This window comes from Pan paniscus, chromosome 13, assembly GCF_029289425.2.
Source record: "Pan paniscus chromosome 13, NHGRI_mPanPan1-v2.0_pri, whole genome shotgun sequence".
Lineage (NCBI taxonomy): Eukaryota > Metazoa > Chordata > Mammalia > Primates > Hominidae > Pan > Pan paniscus.
The window spans coordinates 113,076,046-113,088,320 of record NC_073262.2 but is presented as its reverse complement, the minus strand read 5'-3'; the positions used below and the strand labels follow the sequence as shown (position 1 = coordinate 113,088,320).

Below are 12,275 nucleotides of genomic sequence, written 5' to 3'. Positions count from 1 at the left end.
TGTATTTTGTGCTTTCATGACACACCTTTTTCTTAATTTTTTCGATATTTCTGGTCTACACAGTTCATCTGCAAGTTTTTTCAAATTGTCGACAAAAGCCCAAAAAAGTTTCCATTATATATATATTTTTTAAATCTGTGTACAAGTAGACCCATGCAGTGCAGACCCATGTTGTTTAAAAGCCCACTGCACTTGGAACTGAAAAACTGACTCCTTTTTTTCCCCATTTATCTTTTCAACAAAAATTAAGACTAATAGAAGGTACTTATTAGAATTCTGCTAAAGTACTTCTGAGTGTTAAACATGCTTAGTAAAATGATTATTACAATTAATTAGTTAGGACTTTACAATTTTATTTTGTTGTTTCATTCCCCAGTAGTATGTAGATGGTCTGATAATTAACGCTAGTTCAGTTAAGATTAGGATTTAGAATAGGATTATTCCAAATAATTCGTATATACAAAATGCTTTGTTGGTAAGGGTGATATGTACAGGTTTAAATAGAAGTGTAAAAGAAGCAAATAATTGCTTAAGAAAGTACTTTACACTTACTTTACAAACTGTTTTACAACTGAAATTATCTTGGCTTTTATTTTAAAATTGAAGCAGAGGGTATGAAATAGTGAAGAGATTGGTTAACATGAACTTTTAATAGAACTCAAATGTCATTTCCACTGCAGCCTACATATTTACACCTGTGAGTTGTCATAGTGCAATTTTACAAGCTGTATCCCTGACTTTTACCTTTTTTATTCACAGCAGAGGTAAAAATGCCCTGACCGTGGGAAAGAAAGGAGGGAAGAATTTTAAAAACCTGTAGCTGTCTCATATTGTCTAAAGAGGCAGTTATTACCATAAATCCCTCTGGTCTCTCTCATGCTCTTTCAGGAATGAGATGTTATGATTAATCAATTTTTCAGACAGTAATTTAGACTTAACAGATTACTTCTATAATGTTCAGAAAAAGAATAATAAAATAGATTGACTGAATGTTGGTTCCCAAGGGAATAAAGATCATCAGTATGCAGTTTTATGATCATTTGACTATTGGAGGACAGGAATAAGATTAAAACACTCTTCCTGTTGATAAAATGTTACTGCAGTTAACATCTGAATGACAAGACAGGGTGCAGGCACATACACCAATAACTACTGTTGTATGCCAGGCACCATTTTAAGTGTGTTGCATTAATTCACTAATCTAAACCTCAAAAAAACTTTATATAGCCAGGTCTGGTGGTGGGTGCTTGTAATCCCAGCTACTCAGGAGGCTGAAGCAGGAGAATCACTTGAATCCGGGAGGCGGAGGTTGCAGTGAGCCAAAATCGTGCCACTGTACTCCAGCCTGAGCAACAAAGGGAGACTGTCTCCAAAAAAAAAAAAAAAAAAAAACCTTTATGGCCAGAATACCATTCATATCCCCATTTCACCGATGAGAAAAATGAAGCAAAGCAAGGCTGAGTATTTCATTCAAGGTTATAGAGCTAGTGACAATGTTAAGGTTCAACCCAAACAAGCCTGGCTCTTGAGTCCTGCTCTTTACCCTATGAGCATGTGTGTATGTGTGTGTTTACTCTCAGCCTCTACATATGAGTTTATTCTGTACACTTTATAAGTGAAGAAGGTTTATTCATAAGCTATAAGATGGAGTAGTTTGAACAATGACATGATACTCATTCCATACAAACTTCATAGAAGTGGCTAATGACTAGTCAGATTTAAGTGTTTTATTAAAAGAAATAAGAGTCAGAGTAAGCCCTGATAAAGTATGAAAGGAATTTGGAAAGTAAGAAGGAAACAAGGCTTATTAGGCAAGAGTAATTACTATTTAAAAAGTTATTTAGAATTGGACATAAACCCTGAGAAGACTTACGGGCATTTGCAGCTAGAAAAATGAAAAAATCTCCAGTGTTTTTCTATAGAAGGTGTTTTTCCCCTTCCTAATCTTGTATTAATATATTCAGCATGGTTTCAGGATAGAAAATTAATTGGGCCGAGACAGAAGCTTTTCCTCATAATTGCTTGTTTTTGAAAAGGCTTAAAGATCTTCTCAAGTGAATTATCATCCATAGTCTGAAATCAATTGGTAGCTCTTGCAGCTGTTAATAAGTGATATTTTGAATGAACAGCCTCAGTTCTTTTCACCAAAATTCTCCTTTGTAAAATTTAGTACATGGGAGCGTAATGCATCATGATATTGATGTATGACATATGCCTGCAATAAGCATTGAGTTGTTCATTTTTAGCCTTAATCTTTTCCCAGTAGACTTACAGGAATTATGTGCTCATGGCTTGTGTAGCAGGGGACACATTTTAGTTATTTAGGAACCCCATTAAGAGTTGTTATATATGACTCTACACATAGCAGCAGACAGTACAGAAAAATAGCAAGCCTGGAGGCCCCTTAAGATCAAATCCACTGGTCAGCTACTGAGTGGTTCCCAGTGGTGTCCAGAGATCACTGGGGACTCACCAGAGAACATAATGCTACCTGCCATGGAGCTGGTCTGGGTTTTGATCCAGGTAGACTATAGGTGCTAGTGGGGAGAACATTCTAAAGTGCTTTATAAAATGGAAACCACAAAACACTGGTAAGAAATTGTTATTATAAAGGATTAAATGAGCAGATAAGGTGTTCTTGTGTTAGAAATAAACATTTAATCAAAAAGATTCCTTCCCTTGCAGATAACGTAGTAGAAAAGTTAAGTAAACCCAAGGGATGGCTGATCTCACTACTGTCTTTAAGAGACAATAAGGGAAAATGCTAGCCCTTATTTCATTTTTTTTTCCCACTCTTAACTATGACGATTCTTAGGGGAAATGATGATCAGCTCACACTTAAAAAAAAAAAAAATACATACAGGACTCTAGGGACTTTCGTTCTGAAAGACATGACCCAATCTTCTGTAACCAACTCACAAAGTTAATGAGGCTAAAATTGGCATGTATTTCCTCTTTTCAAATATTAGATAACATTTTAAACAAGAGGATATGTAGCATAATCCCTAGAGTAATATTAACTTGCACTCTAAATGCAAGTCATTATAGTGTTTCAAGATGCTGTTCCTCTGATCTACCAAATGTATAGCCTTTGAGCTGCAGATTTCGCATGTGGGTGTTAGTTACTGCTGACACCAGACTTACTTGAAAGGAGTCACTCTGGCCAGGTGTCTTCTCTTTGCAATTTGATCTCTTTGTAAGTAGCTCTTCATCAGAGCTAGCATTTCAGTGTTTAATTTGAGCCCTGGCCAAATGTCCTTCACCTTCACCTTCATTAGATGCACCTATCCCACCCAGCCAGAGGTGTTAGGACAAGTAGAAAGAGCTATGGGCATGGATTTACGCTGGATTCATTAGAGCACTTCACAATGGCCACTAGATAGATGAATGCAATTGTGGAGTTTAGACACCACCATTGGGCTTGAGTGAACCAGAGTAGGATGAGAGTGTGAAACAGATCAGAAAAAAGTAGGAAGGAAAGAAGACATATCTAAACAATCTGACTTTTACAGCCAACACCAAGAAGGCTTGGTGTTTGTCATTTTCATTCCAGTAACGTCAACACTTAGCACAGTGCCCAATTCATAGTTGGTGGGCTGCAGGGCACTGGGGGAAGGAAAACAATGTTTCCCTGTTTTTTTGTTTTGTTTTTTTCATCTTATTTTCTATTGGATAGTCAGCTCTGAAATTAAGAAGAAAAGAAAAGACACATCTTCAGAGTACTTATTTGCCCTCTTTATTCTCTGTTTTACTCATTTGTTTGGGGCAATATTATTAAATTAAAGGTGTGGAGTCATGACTAGTTTCCTTCCCAGATCATCTGTGAAAGCACTGGAGTATTTGAAAGCCACGGCCCACGATGCTCAGCTTTAGTCAGACAGCTGGGCAGATGTCCTACTCAGTGGATTGTTGACAGTTCAGGCATGGGGAGAGTGCTGTGCACAGTAACAACAGTGCTCTAAAGACAAATCTGATTTTGTTGAAGAAATGGAAATGCACATGGTCAACATTCAGCACAAAATTGAGAAACAATTACAAAGGAACATGTTAGAAATTATCAACCTGATATAGAAAGACAGGTGGTCATACTTGCAGTCAGAGAATACTTTCACTTCTTATTTTTTCATAAATCTGAAAAGAAGAAAACATAATAATTGATGAGCCGTTAACGTTTCAAGTAGGGAGAAATGTATTTGAACTTAGATTGGAACACCCAAGTGCCCCCTCCTTTGGGAAGTTCCTGTCTCCATGTCATTCTAAACTAATGAGTGTTAGTTAAGCACCTCCAGTGAGCCTTGTAGATCTAAAATCTGAACATGATTTTCCCTACCAGAGTACATGAAGGGAATCTTTAAATGCCCTTGAACTGCACAAAAATGCCTCGCAGAGCTAAAGTACCGTGGCACAAAGCTTTTTACATCACTGTAAGCTGGTCGTAAAACAAATGAAAAATGTTGAGGAATAATCTGTAGAATGCAAAATCGCAGAAAAGTATTTTGAGAGATTCATGTATCTGTGGAGATTTTTATCTCCATATGCATATGAGACACAGCAAGGTCTTGATTGGCCAAAATGAATAGGACTAATGATCCGTCAGAAATTCAAAGGCTTAGTATTAATTACTTCTCAACAGCTGGCTGTATTTATAGTACTGCTTGGCATAAGTTGCTGAGTAAGGAAATTGCAGATTTAGAAGTGTCCCTAAATAATTTACCCTCCCATCCCCAGGGTAGTAGCTACAGGAAAAAAAAAAAAATCTAGTTCACAGCTTTCATGCTGAAGCCAGGACTGATTCCTATTACAACAGGAATTTTATTTGGTCCTCACAGCATGTTTTTTTGTTTGTTTGTTTGTTTGTTTGTTTGTTTTTAATAGTTATCAACATTTCAAGACCAAGAAATTCTTAGGGTAAACTGACAGGCAGTGCCAGACTTCCTGAACTTCTTGTACGGAATGACATCTATTCCTGGTCTTCAGAGCAGTACTCTCCTTGGAATGTTCTGCAGTAATGGAAATGTTATTTCCATCGCGACAGCCACTAGCCACATGTGGCTATTGAACATTCTAAATGTGGCTAGCATGACTAAGATTGAATTTTAAATTGTGTTTACTTTTAATTAACTTATATTTCTGTAGACATTTATGGTTAGAGGGTATCATACTGGACACTGCACTTCTAGATGAACCAGGCAGGTTGCAGGAGTAGTAATTCAAAGTACTATACATCTGGATGTGTAGATTTTCTTCTATGTTTTCTTCTAGTTGTTTTACAGTTTCTGGTCTTAAGTCTAAGTCTTTAGTCCATTTTGAGTTGACTTTTGTATATAGTGTAAAATGAGGTTCAAATTTCATTCTTCTGCTTGTGGATATACATAATAGTCATACTTACGAATATGACATTTAGTAACACCATTTATTAAATATAAAATAATTCTAAACTCTAGATCAGTTTAGAGCAGATTTTTACAATTAAGTTCAATCAAAATTTAAATCTCATTCAAGTTTTTTCTGGTCTAGAAGAGAAGATGAAGGGAAGGAAGCATGTCTCCACTCTATTTTTTGCTTAGCAGACAGCACAAAAGGAAATGTAATGTGATATTCAAATTTAAGCCCAAGAATACACTTGGCTAAAACCGGCTTTTGTCACATTTTAAAGTAGATGCATATTCTTTGATAAAAAGATGAAAGAAAATATTAAAAAGATGAAACTGCCTACATCATTCTTTGTCAAAACTCGAACAATTTTGGCTGTTATGTTAGAAGTCAGTAGAAATGTTTTTTTCTCATTAAGTGTCCTTCAGAGAATAGAATCATATTTGGGAATGAATTTATTAATGGATACAACTGTACTCTTTCCTCCCAACCCTGATTCTCCAACAGAGGGGTTTGCCATCTCAGTGGATGGCACCATTTTCCATTTAGCTGTTGAAGTTAGTCATCGGGAGGCATTTTGACATCTTCTTCTCCGCCATCCCCCACCAGGTTCTGCTGATTTTACTTTCTAGACAGGTATCTTTCCAGTTCATTCTGACAAGATCTGTATTGCACCACCCACCCTGTGTCTCGCTCCTACTCCTGAAGCATCCTCCTAACTGTTCCTCCTGCATCCACTGTTTCATACACTCCCTTGCAAACCTTACAGTGCAGTTATGGTGAACTTTTAACAAAACAAATCTAAGTATATGCTTCCCACGCTTAAAATGGGTGCATTTCAAATGAAACTCCAAATCCTAACTGGCCTGCTAGACTCCGTGTAATCTAGCTTCTGCCTGCCTCTCTAGCTTTGAGAAGAGCTGTCTTCCTTAGGATTAGGCCTACCAGGACATGGCAATACATCTAAAATAACAGTGGCTTTAACAGAACCGAAGTTTATTTTTCTCTTGTGTAAGTAGGCAATCCATGGACTGGTGTGGCAGCTTCACAGTCCTCCAGGATTAGGTGGCTTTGATCTTTGAAACTTTACCACCCTCAGCACAGAGCTTCCAACTTATGGTCCTTAGACGATGACTGCTCTAGCTGCACCATCACATCTGCATTCCAGCCAGGAAGATAGAAAAGGAAATAAATCGCCAGTGCCTTCCCTTCAAGAACATTTTCCAAAGTTGCCTCCACTACTCCCACGGCATCCTGTTGTTCAGAACTTCGCCACATAGCCATACCCAGCTGTGAAGAAAATTGTTCTTAGCAGCCTGTGCCCAGCTAAAATCCAGGGCATTATTGTTGAGAGAAAGGCAAGATACATTTGGAAAACCACTTACTCTCCATCACAAGAGCTAACTCCTCATTTTCTAGAGTAGAATATGAGTCAGAAATATCTGACATAGAAAACTTAACAGATAGCACATAAGCATATTATTAGAAATAGAAAGACAGATACTAGAGAAAATGGCTGAAACTGATGAAAATGGTTGCCTCTGGAAGGCAGGAACACAGTGAACCAGAGGACTGGTGTTTTGCATATTAAATCTTTCAGTACTGTATAATTTTTTCCATGAAGAACATATATATTTTGATAAACATTGCATTTGAAGGCATTTCTTAAGGCATTGACTGAAGCCAGGCCGCCAAGTATGTATTAGGACTGGATGAATTTTCCCTGCAAAGCCTGTGAAGTTGTGTTTTTATTTCCCACCTTGCCAACCATCCCTGAGTCTTTGGTATTGATTCAAAGGTGGTGGTGTATGCATGGTTATTGTCAACAGTTGAGGATCATAAAGATCAGGTTTAAGACATTTGGCCACAAGCAGTCCTCCCTTTTTTCTGTCATTAGGACACATTCTATTATTTTCTATTATATAAAATACTGATGAGGTATTAAATGTCTGTGACATAATACATTTTGTCTTATTTTCCTGACCTGGGCTGATTTATAATAAGCATGTGCAGGAAACTTTTTCTAATTGGCAGCAGCACTCACCACTTAAAGTCCTTTTCCTCCATGGATGTTCTGTGACAGGGAATGTAGACACAGTAAACTATCATCTGCAGAAGATTGCTTATCAAAATCCACAGACCCAGAGGCCCACATGAGAGGTAGGGGAGAACTGGAACATGAGATTGTGGAATCCCAGAAACTAGAAAGATAATTCTCTGCCTATCAAAAAGAAAGTTTTAATCCAAATGTACTCTTGTGAGACTTGATTACCTGTTTTTCATGAGAAATACACCAAATCTTACAATTGCAAGCCTTAATAGGTTTTGTTTGTTAAATAGTTAAGCCAAGAGGAATTGTTGCTAATGAGAGACAAAGATCTGAAAGAAAAACAATCACTGGACTTGTGTTTAATCACTTTTTATTTTCTCAGATCTCCATCATGTCATTATCTGGCTTTGGTGCTTACATAACTTAATTAGGAGAGTTCAGGCAGCAATGGGAATAGGAGGGCAAAATGAAAGGTTAACAATTTAAATGGATCACCTGCAGATGCGTGATATGGATGGAGATGAAGCCTATTAAGGACCTAATTTTAGAAGAAGCTCTTGACATCAATCATTTGTGAAAAGGGGTTTTTTTTTTTTTTCTTACCTACACACAAGGTTTTGTACACTTGTCTACAAACCTTAAGCATTGATGCATCTGATCATCAGCTTGTGGGATTACTAACACCAAGCCACTTTGAAAGAGCAGTCAAGGTTATTAACTTTGGCAGGAAATGAAAATTTGGCCTTAATATACATGTGAAATTGAATTGTCTGTAGCACAAAGCTTTGGAGATTACCCATGCAAAATGAGAAAACTATCTAAATTTAAAATTGTCCTCAGTACAGGGAAAGTAATTTTGCAGACAGCATTTTTACTGCATTGAAATCCGTGAAGATTGGCTCTATTAATTTAAATTTAAACAGAGGTTCTGTGTCTTCTAAAAATGGCAAATGAGATGGAAAATGTACTTCAAGGGAAAAAATGGGTTTCTGGAAATGCTGCAGGCAGGCAGGCAGGCTTCCTACTCCACATCTTTGAGTCTGCCCTGAGTCCAGTTAGCTTCAGAGGGAAGGCTCTTTCCACTGTGACAGGCATTTGAAATAAGGACATGCAGACAATGCCTCTATTACATATTTCAGGCTTCAAGAGTAGGGTAAGAAACTGATCAAGTAGAGCCCAAGGCAAAAGTCATTGGTGGCTTTTACATTACATTTACCAAAGTAGGTGGGCCCTCGACAGAAAAAAATCTAGGGGTTGAATATTTTTTCTCAGCTATCAAATAACTTTCTTATAATCCCTGCCTGGAAGGATACTGGGGCAGGGGATTTGGTTACATTAACTACCTTTTCACAAAAAAAAAAAAAAAAAAACACACACACACACAAAACAAACTTTTATGTAAAGAGAAATTGAAATTTTCATTCCCTGGTCTTTGAATTTCTTTAGTTCACAACAAACCCTTTCTTATTAAATAATTATTGGTAAATCAATTACATTTATTTGGAACCCTAGTTTAATGACACATCATTTCGACATCAAGAAGAATACATTAACACAATAACCAGAGTACAACAAAGACTAATAATAGGCTGTGTGTCTCTTTATTGGCCAGAGCCTTAGAGACCTTATTATTTAATAGAGTTGTCATAATGAGGAAACTGAGGACAAGTAAGTGGTTGGCTTATGCTGGTTCATAGAGTTGCTTACTAATAGAGCTGAGCCTAGAATTAAAGTCACCCAAACTTCCAGATCATTAATATATTTGCTACAGGTTATCAAAAATCGCTGCTGAGTAGACACCATGCCAAAAATAATAAAATAACTGCCTTTCCTCATCTTTACATTGTTTTCTTTTTTTTTTTTTTTTTCAGGTATTGCTGTGCTTTACTTACATCTTTATGATGTATTTGGGGACCCTGCCTACCTACAGTTAGCACATGGCTATGTAAAGCAAAGTCTGAACTGCTTAACCAAGCGCTCCATCACCTTCCTTTGCGGGGATGCAGGCCCCCTGGCAGTGGCCGCTGTGCTGTATCACAAGATGAACAATGAGAAGCAGGCAGAAGATTGCATCACGCGGTAATCGTTTTTCTATATGAGGATTATTTTCTAGACATCATTATGCATTAATTCTGCATGTGTTAACAAAAGAACATTCTAGTGAGTTTACTTTTCTCTTAGCAGATAAATCTCACTGCTGTCATTTGATCAATTGTCATATTCCTGTGTTGTAGTTAAGGAACAACGATTATAATCCCTATTTTAGTGCAAGATAAAAGACACTGTCATGTTCCAGATTAAACATCAGTTCAATAATGTAAATGAGATCAAAAGCCTTAACATATGATTACTAATCCAAAGTGCTGTCCAAGATCTGTAATTCAAGGAAATGCAGTTCAATTCCTACAGGTGGGCTGGGAGAGTCCTTCTAAGGGACCACAGACTGATTCAAAATGGCCTTTCTTAGAGGCAATGACATGCACATCCTGATTTTCATTTTGGTATAAATTATGGTGGTCCACTAGAAGCTGGTGAATTATGAAGAATTATTAAATGTTTGTACTAATAGACTTTAATTGTTGCCTTACCAGAGTTTATGAAGCACTCTTTCGGAGTTCTAAGAACCCTGGCTGCCGTGCGACTCTGCATGCATCGCTCTTAGGCTCCACTGCGCATGCTAACACTCCAGCAACGTTTTAACCAGTGACTGTCCCTGAGTTGACCATGGTGTTTGATTCCCACTATTCTTTCTTATAGATTACTGTTAGGATGGCATTACCATCACCAATTTAGTTTGTCTAGGATCCGTTGGCTAATCTTATACTGTTTGCTGGTGTATATTTAAACAACAGGCTTTTTGGACTTTTTAAGATATCATAGTGCTGTATTCAAAAAAGGAATGATTTATACCCCTGTTGTTTAGGCGTGTGTGTGTGTGTGTGTGTGTATGTATGTGTATGCATATCTCCCTTCTCTCCCAATTTTTTCCCATACAGTGATATTTTCTTATTGTAACTAACTTTTTCCACTGGAAAGTGTAACAAAAAGAAGGGGTGGGAGTCTTTTGCTCCACCCAAAATGATTTGGGAATCATTATATTAGATCATTTTCTGAATTGACATATACTTCAAAACACCTTTTTTTAAATACATGCCTATGCTACATTTCTTAGGGGCTAGACATTACATAGTATAACTTTAAAAATACATTACTTAGTGTGTCTAGAGGAAAAAAACTGAACATTCCACTCCAGAGCTGAGAAGCTTTTAATATAAAACCTGTCACCAAGCTCGACCAAAATGAAAGATGAAACAAAACAGTGATTTCCCCCAAAGTTTAATTAAAGTGTGTTCCTTCCATAGTAGCTGACTTGCAGAAGACTTAACCAATACAAAAACTGTTCCATACTCACCTAAATTTGAAACACAGAGACTACCTTTTAATTTTTTTTTACATAGCTGATGTTTAAAGCCATCAGCCAACAACTGCTTTAGAGGTCCACAAGATACTCTCATTCAGTGAATCACTTGTTAAGTACCATCAGATAAATTGTAGTGCTCCCAATATTCTATATATAATGCCAGCCTTTCCATAATACGTGCAGCCACATTTTAATAGTTTGCTATGTGAGAAATGTTAATGTGTTCAATGAGACCAAGATTCATAGATTCAAACAGATGGGAATTTGTATCAAAGCACTAATTAAACAAAATTAAATATGTGTCTTTACCGGCTGCTTAGATTCTTCTGTAGCTTGTATACCTGGGGACAACACACCAACTCTAGGGAGCAGCACTTGCCAATGTTAACTCACCTATACAACCCTCTTCTTCATGAAATCTTGAGGACCTATTCTAACACACTCTTTGGGAAATGGTACAATATCAATATTAGTGTATTAAAATGCTCGTAAGAGTATGCTAAGATTTTTGTTGTTTTTGGTATATTGGTACCAAGGGTGTTGTTGTCATTTACCTTTTTAAATTTTGACATTTCGACAGTATTTATAGCCAGTAGGCTTGTTAAGGTTAAAAATATAGTATGTGAATATAATAGGAAAATACACTATTTGTGGCTATAGCTTTGATTTTTTCAGATTTTTTATTTTATACAAAACAGAAAAAGAATGACTTGGAATGATTTGTAAGTTACGGAGTTTGCTTTATCTTTTCAAAGGAAAAATCTAGAAATTTGACTTAATTTCAAGAAATCCAAAATTATTTAATATCAGTTATTTAGTAAACCTCCTTTAACTTTTTACTAAACCCTTTTTCTCATTTTACAGACCTTTTGAGATCCCACGTTCACATTCTCTGTGTACTGCCTTTGTTGTGCTTCATTGCCAACATCATGTTCTAGCTAGCTTGCTTTTTCTACATTTTCTTAATGTAATGTTCTTTCAAAAGCATAATTTTTAAGTTTTAGAGACCAGACAGTCCTTTGAGATCATCAAAAGTCTAATCCTTACAGAAATTGAAATCCAAGGAAATCAGTGTTTCCCTATAGTACATATTCTTAACCTTGAGCCTCTGAGAATCTTAGGGTTTCTGGCAGTGTATAAAACCCCCAAATTATATTCAAGGAGGGAGCATTTGTGCTTTTCTTAAAGGGATCTATAACTCCCCAAAAGGAGGGTGTGTGTGTGTATGTTCATGTTCAAATTGTCCTACAAATGGCTTCGGGGTGGAGGGGAGGACAATACATTGCATTAATTTGTTCTACTGCCTGATACGTATCAGATCTGTTTTCATCCCACCCACTTCTACACATCGGTGCCACAACATGAATAAAGTGTGTTGCCTGTTCCCAATTAGATGGCTAACCTAACATTTATAGTGCTTTGGGGCCAGTA

At 36.9% G+C, this 12,275-nt stretch overlaps 1 protein-coding gene across 2 annotated transcripts in view; it reads left to right on the top strand.

The window, feature by feature from the left end:
• The window catches only part of LANCL1 (LanC like glutathione S-transferase 1), a 45,267-nt gene that overhangs the window by 11,873 nt on the left and 21,119 nt on the right, over positions 1 to 12,275 (top strand). For both annotated transcript variants that reach the window (XM_003806967.4, XM_003806966.4), the window contains exon 4: positions 9,295 to 9,502. In XM_003806967.4, the coding sequence (XP_003807015.1) occupies positions 9,295 to 9,502 (208 nt within the window). The remainder of the gene's footprint in view (positions 1 to 9,294; positions 9,503 to 12,275) is intronic.